The sequence below is a fragment of the Malania oleifera genome, chromosome 10 (genome assembly GCF_029873635.1).
Source record: "Malania oleifera isolate guangnan ecotype guangnan chromosome 10, ASM2987363v1, whole genome shotgun sequence".
Lineage (NCBI taxonomy): Eukaryota > Viridiplantae > Streptophyta > Magnoliopsida > Santalales > Ximeniaceae > Malania > Malania oleifera.
The window spans coordinates 931,659-948,968 of record NC_080426.1 but is presented as its reverse complement, the minus strand read 5'-3'; the positions used below and the strand labels follow the sequence as shown (position 1 = coordinate 948,968).

The 17,310-nt window shown below is 38.3% G+C and overlaps 1 protein-coding gene and 1 pseudogene across 1 annotated transcript; one reads left to right on the top strand and one right to left on the bottom strand.

The window, feature by feature from the left end:
- The first annotated feature begins 367 nt into the window (after positions 1-367).
- Positions 368-11,553, top strand: LOC131165514 (reticulon-like protein B16; annotated as a pseudogene).
- Positions 11,554-12,028: 475 nt separating this feature from the next.
- On the bottom strand, positions 12,029-16,112 carry LOC131165893 (uncharacterized). The gene is made up of 8 exons (XM_058124045.1): positions 15,993-16,112; positions 14,993-15,268; positions 14,539-14,587; positions 14,263-14,365; positions 14,061-14,156; positions 13,893-13,967; positions 12,658-12,727; positions 12,029-12,415 (listed from the first exon to the last, which is right to left on the bottom strand). The coding sequence occupies exons 1-8, from the start codon at positions 16,110-16,112 to the stop codon at positions 12,341-12,343; spliced, it is 864 nt and encodes a 287-aa protein (XP_057980028.1). The 3' UTR covers positions 12,029-12,340.
- Positions 16,113-17,310: the final 1,198 nt, after the last annotated feature.

The window sequence follows — 17,310 nt, the reverse complement described above, 5'->3', positions numbered from 1 at the left end:
ATATTTCTTTTTATACAGACTTATCAACGCAAAATTGAACAATTTTTAAAATTTAATTTTAAAATTCATTTATAAAGAAATTGATTTAAAATAATACGGCCTGTGTAGGCTCATATTATGAGTTCATTTACTTTTTTTTTTTCATTAAGTTTGTTTATAACTTAAACTATTAAGTTATTTTATATGTTATTTTTGTTTTTAAATTTTCCTCGTCCTTTTTCTTTTTTCAGTTATAAATGAATCAGGTTTATTTAAATGCTTGGTTATTTAGGCTCAAACGGTAATTTTAAATATTTAATAAAGTTGGTTAATATATTATTTAAGTTTGAACAGGACTCGAGTAGAGTTCATTTAACCTAAACCAAAATTTCAAATATCGTTTTGCAATTTGAGAATCAAGCTAACGAATTTTGCTGCTTCTGTACTCATCATCTTTTTTCTGGCTTCTGTCAACTTCATAACCGCATGTTGAGATTCGTAGTTTGTTCTCACCGTTCCTCGAAGTTTTAGGGGCACGGCCGCCGAGAAGGTTCGTTCACCTAACACTTCTGCACATTTAGGGTTTCGAATCTGTCGTGTCCGAAGGCCTTTTGCTACAGTTCCGGGATTACGTTTTTTTTTTTTTAATCTTTTTTGGAATAATTGCGCTTTCTGCTGTAACATTATCCAATTCGAGCAGTTTTGAAGTATTACTTTAATTTTTTTTTTAGGTTGAACGAGGCATTCATTTTGGCTTCCATAGGCAGTTGATCAATGGAGAATTCATCAGATCTGTCCAACACGGAGGGCGATGGAGATGGCAGGAAGGATGCTTCTGGCACTTCTTCCACGTCTACAACCTCCAGACACCGATTATTTGATCGGCAAACGCCGATTCACCAGATTATGGTAGGAGGTAAAGGTAAGATTCCACCACCCTTGCCCGTTATTTCCAATTAAATCCAATTCAATGATATCGCTTTTTATTTTTTCCTTCCCAAGTTGATACAATCTGTTCCCGCTATCAAAGAGGCACATGTGTAATATAATTTTGTAATTATTTATGGAATTAATTGGTACTTGGCATTTTTATTTTATTATTATCTTTTTTAATGATTTAATTAAAGCGGCCTTATTTGGAAATTGGATTTGGATAAATTTTAATATAATTTTTGTTACATCTTATTCAAATCTAGCACAAATCTAAATCCAAGCCTTTCCAAATATAGGGTCAATTCTTTTTCTCTCTCATTAATATTTACTCTCCAGCCTACTATGAATTATTGGGAGTCCCTGAGCAAATATGACTAAGTAATAGCAAATTTTTTTTATTGATATTTAAAATTTATCCAGGGACATTTTAGGATGTTAAGAATTAGACAACAACAAAACAGTTATAGGTAGCTAGTTATGAGGGATTTATGTTTCATTGTAAGTGATTACGGGATACCTGATATTTTCCTATATTGTCACTCACTTTATTATTCAACCAATATTTATGCAAGGATGGTTTAGGGAATAAAAAGTGGACATCAAGTGGGAAAATTCTATTTCTATGGAATATACATATATATTAGTTCTTTGGTAACTAGTTGCTACACCCACATGGAGCAAATTTTCACCATTGTCTTGGACGGCAGGGACAAGAGTAAAACTAAAAGCAGCCAGTACTTATTTTAACAAGTGGCATGGGCTTCTTTTGGTACCATTGATAGCTTAGCTCGTCTCTAATGCATGCATACTAGCTAGAATGCAGTTCATGCATCATGGTGCAAAGTTGTCATTTTTTTAAAGGGCTACCATCACTCCATGATAGGAGTTAGCTCTGTCCTGTGCCTTTGCTGGATTGCTGCATGTGATGGTGATGTGCCTGCTTTCATTTTCAAGTCCTAAGATACTTCTTTTAGCTGTTTTCATATGTCATTTTTTTTTTTTATTCCAATTTCTCTTCTGTACATATTTGTACCACGGAGTGTTAGTTTTGATCAAGCAAGGGTGAATGTTTTTGTATTGTAAAACTTGAATTACAATAACAACAACAAACCAAACCTTAAGTCCCACTAGATGGTCTCAGCAACATGAATATTTTTCTACCAATTCACACAATCGAGGGTATTTTCCTCGGACAACTTAAGAGCTATTAATTTTGAATTAAAAACTGATTTTAGTCCCAGGGGGCGCACTCCAATGATTTGCACTTTGGGTTCCATCTTGGTGTTCCCCCAATTTTAAATCCCATTGAGATGGAAAAGTTGCAAATTTTCACAATAATTATACAGTGGAAATAAAGTTAAAGAAAACCAATTTTCTGTGTTGGAATTAATTGTTTTAACTTCTATGCCAGCTTTGATGCTTCCTTGGATTTGCATATATTTGCTGAAACCATCTTTTGAATAACTTGTTTGATTGTTACATTTCAGCAAATTAGAACTGCTATGTGAGCAAATAAAGAATGAATTTCTTTTTATATAATAGCTTGCTAGTTCAGTGGAGTTTGTAATTCTGTTGACTTCCATGTCCTGAGTGCAGCTTATTTGCTTCATTCAACTGATTTTGTTCCTTCCCATGAAGAAAATGGTGGAATCACATTCATTGACGCGAACTGAAAAACCTTACTGATTTTTTTGATAAGATATACACTTCACTGATAAGGTAGAATGGTGTTCTTGTTGTATTTTTTTTGTCTTTGAAGGCTGTTGTCCACCTTTGTCCAGATAAATGCCTCCTCTATTGAGATTGTTGGTAATAGAAAGTTGAAACATGTTCATCTTGCAATATTTAATGGGCCACTGGGCTTTATTAAATAATGGGTATTCCAAAAAATTTCATGCAAGTTCAAAGGTTTTTATAATTAATAGTGGTGTGCCTATTTTCTTTTGTGGATGGATTGGCATTCAATTTGTGATTCATGAAACCAAAGATCGGATAACTGCTCATGGAAGTTGCAATCTATAAATAAGTACATAATGGAAATAAGCAATATTTGCTTCTACCTCACCTTGGGGTAGGCTAAGTGTCACGGGTTGACTATTTCACACCTTTATGAATGGACCGTGCGGCGCTAGTTAAAACACTCTTGCTTAACTAGTCAGCCTATCGTTTACCACAATTCAATCACGAAACACTTTTATTATCATTAAATCAAATATTAGCGGAAGCAGTAAGCAATTATGAAAGCAGTGGCAAGTTAGCAGTAAACATGGAAGCAACACACTTCATTAATAGCAGCTTCGTTAACATTGTCTGTTTAGCGAGGGAGGCAAGTAAGCTAAACATGTTGACAATAGCTAGTGAGTTTTACAAGATTAATGAACACTCACCCTCCCTTAAAGAGCTTTATATGCAATTCTCATCCTGACACTAGGAAACATCAAAGTGACTGAGGAGTCATATTGCCTTATTTGGCTTAGGGAGAAGTTACTACTAGAAAATAAATCTACACTAGTATTTACATGATGGAAACTTATCCCAAACGCATGAGACAAGCGGTCACAGGCAAGCATAATGCCTTGAACAAACTTGGCTCGTGACGCTCCCCCATTTATGCGGTCGACGTTCTTGTAGACTTTGACGCTAGGTACACTTCTACTTTGTCTACGAACGGTTGCATATCTTTTGCAGAAATCTAGCTGATTTCTTCATCACCAAGGCCTTTCCACTTCACTAAGGACTCCCGTTGCTTCTTCCTTGAGGATATGAATTCTCTGTCTTCAAGGATATCTTCAACTTCAAGTCTATCAAGTTGCACTGTCTTCAATTCTGCTCTGGTTGGCTGACTTCTGCTTGAATCTTCAGTGTTGGCGTTGAACGGCTTAAGGCAGATGACGTGAAACACATGATGCACTTTCATCCAAGTCGGAGGGTCGATTCTGTAAGAGGCCTTCCCGACTTTGGCCAAGATGGGGACTGGTCCTTTATATTTGTGAAGTAGTCTCTTATCTTGTCCTCTAGTGACCTGATTTGTTCAGGATTGAGCTTAACAAGCATCAAGTCACCTACGTTGAAGTGCTGCGGTCTTCTCCCCTGATTTGCCCATTTCTTCATCCGCTTAGAAGCTTTCTCTAGGTAGGCTCGGGCAATCTTTGCATTCTTTCTCCATTCTTTGATGAAGATGTATGCCCTGAGACTCTTTCCTTTGTACGACTCATCCACTGTGTGAGGTAATAGCGGTTGCTGACCTGTAACAAGTTAAAAAAGGCTCTTGTTTGTTGTTAAGCTCCTTTGGGCATTGAAACAGAACTGAGCCACATAAAATAGTTGCACCCAATTCTTCTGGTTGACATTGACGAAATGGCACAAGTACTCTTCTAGTAGCCCATTGAATCTGTTCGTCTATTTGTGGATGGTAACTCGAAGAGATTTCAAGTTGTGTACCGAGGATTTTGAAAAATTTTGTCCAGAAGTTGCCGGTGAATCTTGAGTCTTGGTCACTAACAGTGTCTTGGGGAACACCCTAATATTTTACAATATTCTTAAAGAATAATTGTGTCGTCTCCTTTGTCGAACAGTACTTTGGTGCGGGTATAAATGTACCATACTTCGAAAACTTGTCTATAACCACAAGTATAGACACTGCATCTCTCACTCTGCACCAGTTGGTGATAAAGTCTAGTGAGACACTTTCCCATGGTTTCGATGGTATTGGTAGGGGCTCCAGCAGCTCTGCAATCTTCCTTCGCTCCACCTTGTCTTGTTGGCAAGTGAGACAAATTCGGGTTTAGTCAACCATATCATCATGCATGTGTGGTCAATAATACCTTTGCTTCAATAAGGCCAAAGTGCGCTACCATCTTGGATGTCTGACCCACATAGTATCATGAGACTCTCAATAGTGTCTTCCTCAGATCACTAGCTCGTGGCACAAAGAGCCGGCTACCATGGGTCATCAAAAATCCGTCTTCCATCCAGAATTGATGTGCTTTCCCTTCTTTGGTCAGCTTCATTAGGTTTTGCGCAATTGGATCTTTGACTAAGTTCTCTTTTATGCGCTCCCGCATCGTCGTGGTAACAGTACTCACAGTCAAGTGTGCTACCATCTGCAAGGCTGTCAGCTCGGTCTTCCTACTCAGTGCATCCACGACTTGGTTCAAGCGCCCCGTCTTGTGCTCAAAGGAGAAATCAAATTCTGCCAAGAATTCCTGCCATCGCCCTTGCTTTGGTGTCAACTTCAGTTGTGTGAAGAAATGGCTAACACCTGAGTTATTTGTTTTCACCACAAACTTTGACCCAAGTAGGGAATGCCTCCATATGCGGAGACAATGTATCACCGCTAGCATCTCCTTCTCTTGAGCTATGTATTTTCGCTCTACTTCACTAAGCTTACGACTCTTGTACGCAAGAAGATGTCCTTCTTGAAACAAGACTCCTCCAAGGGCGAAGTCTGATGCATCTGTTTGCACCTTGAAAGGTTTCATGACATCCAGAAGAGCAAGTATTGGATCTCTCATCATGACATCAAGTCATCAAAGGCTCCCTGACACTTCTCAGTCTAGTTCCACCCATGACCCTTCTTCAGTAGTTCTGTCATAGGAGCCGTTCTCTGTGAATAACCCTCTTTACGAATTCCTTGTAATAATTGGTAAAGCCAAGAAAGGAACGCAACTCCTTCATTGTTGTTGGGATCTTCCAATCTTGAATCGCCCTTACCTTCTCCAAATCCATCTGGATATGACCTTGCTCAATCACATTACCAAGGAATTTGATGCTCCGCTGAGCGGAAGTGCACTTCTCTTTCTTCACATATAGACAGTTCCCCCTTAGCCTCTTGAACACCTTATGTAGATGCTCTTCATGTTCCTCCATAATGGAACTATATACAACAATATCATCTAGGTATACCACAACAAACTTGTCTAGGTACTCATGAAATACTTGGTTCATCAAGGTGTCGAATGTTGCAGGCGCATTCGTCAACCCGAATGGATTGACCTAGAATTCATATGCCCCATATCGCGTCACACAAGTAGTCTTCAGCTCATCCCCATTTGCAATCCTTACTTGATAGTAGCTTGACCTCAAGTGAAGTTTAGTGAAGTACTTGGCATGACTCAACTGATCTAATAAATCAGCAATCAATGGAATAAGATACTTGTTGTGCACTGTCACCTTGTTGAGCGCGTGGTAGTCTACACGCATCCACTTGCTCCCATCATGTTTCTTTTGAAACAACACTGGTGCTCCGAACGGTGCTTTGGAAGGGCGAACATATCCTGCTTCCAACAGCTCATCAAGTTCTTTCCTTAGCTTTGCTAGCTCTGGAGGCGCCATCCGATATGACCCCTTAGTAGGTGGTTTCAGTCCTGACAACAACTCGATCTTATGCTCCACGTCTCGTTGCGGAGGCAAGTTATGAGGCAGCTTGTTCGGCATCACCTCCTTATACTCATCCAACACAGTTTGGATGGTCGTAGGCACTAGCTCTTAGCATACTTCTTCATCTACCACCATCGTGGCTAGATATGTCTGCTCACCATTTCTCAATTCCTTCTTGAGTTGCATGGCTGAAAGGAACTTCCCATCGTCTCCTTTCGTCGCAAGGACTTGCATCATGCACGAGTGATCTCCCATCAAACCCAGGGAACCAACAGAAGGCATCAACACTGCCTTCGTCCCCCTCAAAACTCCATTCCCAAAATGACTGGAAAGTCATCCAATGGCACTGCTGTGAAATTTGCATGACCTTTCCACCGTCCAAGCTTCACAGTCACTTGCTTGGCTACTCTCAGAGTAGGTTGGGCTACAAAATTCACTGCTTTCATCCGTTCTGTATCCTTATCCAAGGATAAGTTGAGTCTCCATGCTTTTGGTTGCGAAACAAAATAATGAGTAGCCCCGTTATCCACCATAGTGCAGGTACTCTTCCCATTGATCCTTAAGTTCACAATCATCAGTCCTTTTGCTTGTGTAACCTTCGGTGCTTTTGCCTGCTTTTTCAATGTGTTCACCCGCCGCATTGCACCCATCCTCGGGGTATCCTCCTCTTCCCCATCACTTTCCACTACCTGCTCTGCAGTGGAAGCCTATAAGGCATTAAGTGTTGCTTTGTGAGGACACTCAAAAACTCTGTGAGGGCCTTGACATAAGTAACACGAAATTTTACTCTTTCCATTGGGTGTGTTTAACCCTCGAGATAATGAAGCTTCTTTTGAAGTTGATGCTTTGTAGTCGGCTCCCCCACTTTTGGGTTTGCCTTTCTTAAAAGACTTTTCGTTGTTTCCCCCTATGCCAAACTCTTTGGACCACCAGCATAGTCAACCAAGCATTATGCTGCAGCTTGTGTAGTAGACAAGTCTTGAACTCTTTGCCTATGAAGTTCAGTTCTTACGCACGGTTTCAACCGCTTCATAAAATAAAACAACTTGTCCTTCTTCGATATGTCCCTGATATCCAACATCAAAGCAGAAAATTGTTATACGTATTCCCTTTTGACCCAGTATGCTTGAGGTCTCTCAGTTTTTTCCTAGCATTGTACTCAACATTCTCAGAAAAGAATTGGGCCTTGAGCTCTCTCTTCAAGTCTACCAAACTATCCACTACACAATGTCCATTTTCAATTTCATTGTACTTAGTACGCCACCACAGTTTGGCATCACCAACCATGTACATGGTCGCAATATCCAATTTCATCTATTTTGAGGCCTTCCTCATAGCGCGAAAGTATTGCTCCATATCAAACAAGAAGTTCTACAACTCCTTGGCATCATGGCCACTCCTATACATACTGGGTTCTGGTACCTTGGTCTTGCTAAACCCCGGAGTGTTAGTTTCCCATAGCAAGAACCATCAGATTCATCTTTGCATCTAGATCAACTATTTGAGATTGCAAAGTTTCCACAGCATGGTGAAAGTCCTCTGATATTTCACCTATCAAACTTGCTTGATGCTTTTGTGACCCCATCACTTCATCAACAAGTTTCTCAATTGGGCCATCTCCATGGCCACATTGTTGGCTGTTGTCTCAGCTTGTGCTTCCAGCACACTGATTCTCTCAGCATTGGTTAGCGCTATGGTCATTTTTCCAAAGCTTTCCTAATCTCACAACAAAGGCAACTGAATTCACATAGCAACTAACCGAGCTCTAATATCAGGTGTCACGGGCCGACGATTTCACACCTTTGTGAATGGACTGTGCGGCGCTAGCTAAAGCACTTTTGCTTAACTAGCCAACCTATCGTTTACCACAATTCATCTACGAAACACTTTAATTATCATTCAATCAAATATCAGCTGAAGCAGTAAGTAATTATGAAAGCAGTGGCAAGTAAGGAGTAAACATTGAAGCAATGCAATTCATTAACATTGTGTGTTTAGCGAGGGAGGCAAGTAGGCTAAACACGTTGACATAGCTAGTGAGTTTTACAAGATTGATGAACACTCACCCTCCCCTAATGTGCTTTATATGCAATTCTCACCCTGGCACTAGTAAACATCAAAGTGACCGAGGAGTCATTTTGCCTTATTTGACTTAGGGAGAAACCACTACTAGAAAATAAACCTAAACTAGTATTTACATGATGGAAACCCATCCCAAACGCACGAGACAAGTGGTCACAGGCAAGCATAATGCCCTGAACAAGCTCGACTCGTGACGAGGCATGCACAAATAACATGGCTAACCTTCCCTCTCTTGTGCAAAGAGCGTGGTGGCAGAACTAGTGCACAAGTGGATTGAAGGGATTTGGGACCTTGGAGGCATTGTTGGATTATTTGATAGTGTGAGGAAGAGGGAGAGGGATAGGGAAGGAGATGCCTTCTAAGATTGGATAGCTTGGGTTTTGTTTCATTTAGCCCTGTGAAGTCCTGCTTCTTGTGTGTGCATTTAATGGTTACATTCTAGTTACATGATGTCAAAAGGAGCATGAAACATGATAGAAAAATATTTACACTTTCCCCACCCACGATTTTTGGTCTAATTTCACTTGCCCTACTGTGACTTTTTATACAGTCTACCTGCATGTAATTATTCAAATGGATAAAAGAGACTTAATGGTGTTGAACCAAGCTGACCTTGAGCAGTAGTGCAATGCTTTAAAATTTTAAACCACAAGTGGCAAGTGGAGCCAAATTTGAGGTGGGTGAAGTATATTTATCCCTCCCCCCCCCCCCCTCTCCCCCAATACCCCCTTCTCCTAACAAAAAATAGAAGAAAGAAAAAACATAGGCGAACATGTTATGTCTTTAATATTTACAATATTATCTCACTTTTTATGCTCTTTTTTAAGTTTTGATTTCTATAGTCACAGCTATTCTATTACTTATTGAGGATTTCCTTTTTCCTTAGCTGCTGATGTGTTGTTGTGGAAGCGGCGGCATGTTTCATTTGGCGTCATTGTTGTTGCTACTGTTGCATGGCTTGTATTTGAACACTCTGGATTGTCATTCTTGTCAATATGTTCCAATGTCTTGCTGATTTTGATTGTATTGTTGTTTCTTCGAGCCAACTAAGCAGTCTTCAGAAATAAGTACGGCTATTCTACCCTCTATGTGCATTTGGTTGATAATTTTACGTTGTTCCTGTGCTGAACCCATCATCTCTCGTATGAGCAGACAATGGCATACTTTGCCAGAACTGGAATTGTCAGAGGAAATGGTCAATAATGCTGCGGCATGATTTCGTGTTAAAATTAACTATATGCTGCTTATGGCTCATGATATAACTCTTGGCAAAGATTTTAGACTCTTTTTCAAGGTCAGTTTGAATTATTGTTCGGAATGCAATTTTTTCATTCTGATATTTGTAATTTTGTATCAAAACATCATGAATCTATTTAGGCATCAATCAGGCGTTAATATATATTTGCTTTAAAATATATTATTAAATTTTTAGCGTAGAAATTCAAAAATTTTGAGAATGGAAGAACTTCTATATAAGATCAAAATGTCAATGAATTCGCCCCAAAACAAGTTAATTCCATGAGATAGAGAGAGATGATTGGTTTTGAGAAGCCCCTTGCTAATACTTTAAACCTATCGTATACTAAGGGCACACCTGAAACACAAACCCATCTCTCAGTTGAGCCTGTGACAAGGTTTCTAGGAAACCATTGTGAGCTTGCATGTAGGATAGCTGATTTACAATGTGCTTACCATTGAAACCATAATGTTCTTTCTTTGAATTTTGATACTTCTTATCTAACTTATTTTGATGAAGAAAATATATCACCACTTTATTTTCCATTTGACAGGTGGTGGTTTGTCTATGGCTTTTGTCCGTCATTGGTGGCTTCTTCTCTTTCTTCACGCTTACTTATATTGGTATGTTTTTCGTTCTCATCCTGTCAAACTGTTCATCACATGCATTATACTATTATAGGGTAAAACTGTCTCTTGCTTCTCTCTCCTCTCCTCTGGCCCCTAAGGGTTGGCAATCATGATCTTGTCATTCATATTCTCCCTTGGAAATCTATTCACATGGTACTGTAGATTGGGTTGTTTGGACATCTCTGTTTTGGAAATTCGACCTGCTCATTGTATGTATTAAGCATGAAACTCTGTATATTTGTGTGTATGCGCCTCTTCTTCTTTCCCCAAAGATTCTTGGATAGCATTTTAGATTGGGGTCGTTGGGACATTCGTGGGGTATTCAACCAGCCAATCATCTACATTAAAAAATTGAGGGTAAAAACACCCTTGTCCTTGCATAGCCCTGAAGGTAGTTAATATGGAGACGTGATTAATTACCAGATAAAATAGACTTTTAAGTGCTTTTGAAAAAATGCAGTCATTTTGTGTTCATTGTAAAACAAATGCTCCATTCTCTCTGCTTGGGCCCTAAGAGGAACTCTCTGGGGACAAGGAAACCCCAGTAGGATGCTTCAGAAATGAGAAAGCAGAGATGCTTGCACTTTATATATATGCGCACTCGATACCTGTTTCCAAAGCGCAAGCAATATACACTATGATTATTATTGCTATTATTGTCATTATTTTGAGCTAATTTATTAGGGCATTGCTCTCAGGTGCATATTGGTTGAAATTTTTTTATCATCGTCCTGGCTTGCTTTGAAATCTGAATCATGTTATACTAGGTGTGACAAAGAAATCACTTAGGAATGAGCATTTCCTTGCACTTTTGCATGGATTGTGTATGGAAACCACTGTGTCAATCAATGTAATTTTTCTTAACATGTCAATCACTTCCTGCCGTGTACAGCAAATATGGGGAGTATATTGATAGATGCTGTGGATTGATTCATCGAAAATTTTCAAAGCACTACAGAATAGTTGATGAAAGTTTTATTAGCCGGCTTCCGCGGAGCTTATCCAAGGAAAAAGAGACTTGAATTAGACACATCTGACAATGATCTGAAGTTGGTAAACTGCGGATGGCACGGATTGCAGACTTCTCCATTTTGCGTTGACATCAGTACATTCACTGTTTCCGTTTTTATTAGATAACGTTTTGAGTCTTTTGACTTACGGCACGTTTAGGTGAATGGTTGTGATTTGTTTTCTTTCTTTTGTGAGAATGGTAGAGCATGGAATGTCGATGTTTTTTGTACGGATCTTTTTGGAATAACCTTTGTTTACTATTGTAAGCATCAAAGCTAGATGTTCCATGAATTTTTGCAGAAATACTTTGTTGAGGTTGGCATAGATACGAGGGATGAAATAGTTTTCTTTCATAATTTCATCCTTGGTTTAGTAGTGCAGAAGTAATTTGAAGCACAATATTTTTGATGTTTTAAGCCCCAAATCCATTAATTTTTGTGCTTGAAAATTGGCAGTAATTGATGATAAGAGGTTAACTGGGAATGAAAATTTTAGCCGACATCAAATGGCTTGAAATGTTATGTTGCAGATTGGTTTCATTTAACAGATAAAATCGGTAGCACAGTAACATTTCTTTCCAAGACAACTCTTTTGAAGTTCCCTGCGTTTGCTAACGCATTAGTGCTAAGGTTTCCAAAATCTTTTGAACAAAGTATTCCATCAGATGTTGGAATAGCTGAGTAAGGATGTGATGGTTTTCATCTCCATGATATTAATGTGCATGAAATGTAACTAAGAAAAAAAACACTTGATTTAAGCCTCAAATCGCGACCAATGGTTGAAGCTGGCAATAAATGATTATTTGGAAATGAAAAATTAAAGCTGTAATTGTGCAGATTGATACATTACTCAACAGATACAATCCCTAGTACAATACCACTCTTAACAAAACAAGACTCCATACACAGACAATTTCCAGGGTCACACTTTTGTGTTTTTTTTCATTTTTCCCAGAAAACAGATCCCAACTGGAAAAGGATAAAACCCCTGTTCCTTGGTAACTTTATGCATAATTCTGTAGGATATGAGATATCCTGTGCATAATAATATATTATGCATGAGATTGGAGTATCCTGTGCATTCTGCATCTTCAATTCTTCAGTATTTCCTTAGCTTTTTCCACCCAAGCATTGTAAATCTCATCCAAAAACAAAACAAAATGCACCTGCAAAATAACTTTTGACGTAAATGCTGCCAAATTTGCACGAACACTTTACAAACCAAACCCTAAATAGTAATATTGGTTCCATTTAACCTCCCCTTGGGGGAAAAAAAAATTGAAAACAGAAAATGCAAAACTCATTTGCAAAAATTGCAAATGAAAAATGTTTAAAAAATAGGGGCCAAAAATAAAAGAATTAAGTATAGAAATAGAAGTAACATGAACCAGAGCCTACAAATGCAAACCTCGTTGAACTCATTTGCTAACTCAGTAACTGAAGATACGGCTACCCTGGCAGCTTCATCAAAAGGATACCTAATACAACATGACATGAGAAGGGAAAAAAAATTGTCTCATAAAAAACAACAAAAATTTAGATCCACTTTTGGAGTCATTTCTAATTAATTTGTTCTCAGAAAGCTGTCATCGTCCTCGACAAAATTTGAATCAAACAAAAATCAGTAATCATAATCAGTACCAAATGAAAAAGAAATATTACATGAAGGTGCTGTTTGTTTTCTTATGGGGGGAAAAAAACAAAAGCAGAGGAAACCAAGACATTGGTTGATTCATGGTCATATAGAATGGTGAAACTCCTCATTAAGAAGCAATCCTACAAAGCTACATCATTGACAATGCATTTGATAAAAGCTACATTTTGAAGATTTTGCACAGAGCAATATTGAAGAGTTTGCACAACACAAGCCAAATGAAGATTGTAATGCAAAGCTAAAACAAAAACGAAAGCAGTTTTTCTATCTTGAATAAATTATAACTAGGCTGCAGACGAAATGAGCTGCTCAAGAGCTACTTGGCGCTTGGCTTGATAATAGCTCACTCGAACTCATTTATTACGCTAAACAAGTGGAGCTCAAATGCACATTTCGAGATGGTTAGTTGAACAAGCCGAGTTCGAGCCGAGTCATACTTGGCATGATAGGCTCACAAGCTTGTTGAACCAGCTTGCAAGTGAGCTCTTTCGCCAGCTCGTGAATTGGCTTGATATTAGGCTCATTACATAATTTTCTAAAAAAATTTAAATATATTTCACTTCAAATATTGTCAATTATCATGATTCTCTATTTGCAAGCCGGTTCAACAAGCTTGCACACAAGTCTTTTTATTATTTTCTAAGGTGCCTGCTCCTGTGACCATGGTAGTAATGAGTGTTTTGAATTAATTCAAGGATCACTTTTTTTTTTTTTTTTCCTTTTTTTTTCCCTTCAGTCCCATTAAAACGTGTAATGTAGATAGAGTGTCCTTGACCATTTTGATTTTGTAGTGATTATCACTGTCTGGAGTTATAAAACAAAATAAAGATAATATATTTTGTAGTGATTATGGCTGTCTTGATCTAATGAATGTGGACTTATAACATAATAATCAAGTAAAATCCCATAAATTTTTCTTTTGATAATGACAAAGAACAAAATCATTAAAAATAAACTACATTGCAGTGTTTAGCATTAAGAATACTTACCGATGATGACCACAAGAGATGGCAGGAAAAGCAATGTATTGAATATTATTCTCTTTAGCCACCCTTAAGCTGTTCCTGTAACCAATTTGTGTGCAAGACAAAAGTAACAGATTTACTTAGGATGATGAACAGAATTAGTAAGAAAAATAATAGGAAGAAACAACATACCTGTATGCATTTTTCAGAGAAGCTTCAGGGTTACTGTCCATGTCATAAATGGGCCCAACCGTATGAATTACATGGGATGCAGGCAATTTAAAACCACTGCAAATTGTAAACATGTTAGCAAACTGATTATGTGCTTGGTGCTTTTTAAGATATAAAACTGGATGATACAATCCCAATAGTGGAATTAACTATAATAACCCACGGGGTAATCCTTGCTTCTCCGGTAGGGCAGCGAATTCCAGGTTGCTGTTCCGGGACATTGTAGCAAGCAGCATAAAGTTCTGGACCAGCAGCTCTATGTATGGCTGAAAAAAACACAATCAAATTATGATAATTACTCTTTTCTTTCCCTATCTTTGCAACGTAGAATAATTCATTATATAAGCGCACACAAGATCATTCTCAAATCAACAAAAACCTTTATGGTTACCATAATTTCACTTAATAACATTTTTAATAGAGGGTTAAGGTATATTACCCCCATCTGCACCACCACCTCCAAGCATTCGCACATTTGCTGGATTAACCTGCATAAAATATTTTTAATCGGGGATTAAAATGCATCAAACGATCATTTCAGTAGCAATACATATTCAATATCATCCCAACCACGTTGAGTAATTTAAAAAATCCCGTGTTTTAAAATCATGAAATGATGAAATTGTAAAAATTACCCGCGATGCAGTGCATTCAAAAACCCAATTCCGATTTTATTCGCAGATAATTTCACGCAACAAAATCATGATATTAAATCGGGCCATTACATAATTTTCCTCCGCATTAAACAACAAAAAATTCATGGTAAAAGCTAACAAAGCCATCGAAGCTCTTCGTACCAATACGAAATAACCGTGCAATAATGAAATGATTATTCCCATAAGGATTAACAGAGAGAGAGAGAGAGAGAGAGAGAGAGAGAGAGGGAGGCGTACGATAGCATCAGAAGAGCCGTCGACGAACCACTTGGTGATGTCTCCTTTCTGGATTTTGAGAGCAGAGGAGGGAGACAACGCGAAGGAAACGAGTGGAGCGGGATCATCAGGGCAAACAGTAGATAGCGAGGAAACCGTAGTGCCGGCGGCGTCGGCCCTTCTAGAGGAAGAGAAGAGAAGCGATGCGATGGGGATAGGCAAGCGATGAAGTGTGTGATTAGGGTTCGAGCGCGGAAGGAGAGAGATCTTGGAGTTGGGTTCGGGTTGGAGGGAGGTCTAAGAAGTGGAGCCATTCCACCAGCAGCGGCAGCAGCGAGTCGTTTACCCACTTCAAATTTGTTCTTTTGCGGGCAGGGGAAAAAAGAAAGGAATGATCGTTTGGATAATTTGAAGGGTAAAAAATGATTAACATTATTTTATTAAATTATTATTATTTTTTAATGTTTGCAAACTTCTTTAGGAATGTTCTTGCCCTTAGGGTTGCATAGGAGTCAAACCAAGTCGAGCTTCAACATTGTCGACATCCTAATTTTAACTAGGTCACTCAAAGCAAACCTAACAAAATAGGATTTAGCTTTGAAACTTAAAGGACCCGAAATTTGGCAACGTACTGCTGAATTGTCAACTGCCCTTGTTTCAGACTCATAAATTCCTCTATCTTGGCATTTCTGACCGTGGCCGAAAAATACCGTTCAAAGAATAATTCCTTGAACCTATCCCACGTCATAATCATGGGAATAGGTCAATGCTCTTCAAGCATCTTTACAGATTTCCACCATCTCTTCGTTTCGCCTGACAACTTGAATGTTGCAAAGGCTACTCTTTGCTTCTCGGTGCAGTTTAGGACGTCCAGAATCTTTTCAATCTCCCTGATCCAATTTTCTGCTTGAATCGGGTTTTCACTTCCCATGAAAACAGGAGGCTTCAGTCACGTGAACTGATCAATAGAACAACCCAACTCAGTCGCAGGACGATTTTGCCCCCTACTCGTTCGAACCACCTCAGCCATTAACTGCTGAGCGAAGTCCCGTAGAACATTCGTGGAATCACTACCAGCCTCAGGGCCAACTCCCTCACTGCTACTGCCTCCAACATTGACAATATTATCTTTGGATTCCATCTTAAAAAACAATTGAGGAAAGCAATTAGAAGCTTAACCAACTAATACTGCAACACTATAAACTTACTTCCTATAAGAACAGTCCTAATACTGACGTACCCTAATGACATATTCATTTTGACTCGAGTTCTGCCCTTCCACGTAGAAATAAAACCTCCAATAGATTGCCGTGATTTTCTGAACCTTTCGAATGATCTAGAAAAGCACACAAGTCTGTCAATGGATTTCTGTCTCTAGGTATACAAAATTGCACTCGCTAATCTTATTCACATCTTAAACTCTGGTATATTCTAAACTACAAAACCTAGTAACCTAAGCTCTGAGTATACCCCTAACCAATTAGTATGAATCGAATCACACTTCTGGCTGGTTAAGGGCTCAGATACCATGCTGTAACGCCCATGTCCTTTATATGAACCCAGAGTGCTATTACACATACGAAATACCTGTATCTAATAAACATACATAAACAACCCGCCCTAATTAGGGACAAACAGGCGTATCTCATACATATCTGTAATCATGCATAGTGGAAAACATAAACATTCTCATTCGAGGTTCTATTAGACATATACCAGAGTTCTATATGTATTTTTAAATATATAAGATCCATGTTTAAAACATAAACATTGTAACGCCCCGAACCCTTAAACCCGGGTCCCGCGCGTTATACCTGATAAAATCTCTGATAATCCATAATTCATAATATATGCAGCGGAAAACATAACCATAATCTCCATATAACATAATACCAGAGTTTACTAATTCTAACTACCGACCATAATAAATTAATCATCCACCAGTATTTAAATATATACATGTCTCCAAAACATTATCCACAAATACTAGTATGTTTCACAACTATCGTTTCATAATTGAGTTAAAACATAAAGACATAAAACATAAAATATACATATCAAAATTAACATAAAAATACACCATTTTTTTCTTTCTATTTACCAAAAACGCTATAAAATCTCGAGCTCTCTAAGCTCGATCTCAAGGAAATCTTGAAAAAGATAATTTCATATTTTGGTGAGACACATCTCAGTAAGGGAAGAAACAATATATTAAAACAGTGTGTGACCAACATGAGTTTATATATGACATATTATTTAACATTTGAAAATCGTTAACATAATTTCTAAAATCATTCCCTGAACCTAATCAAATACATGCAAATGTTTAACCCACGAGA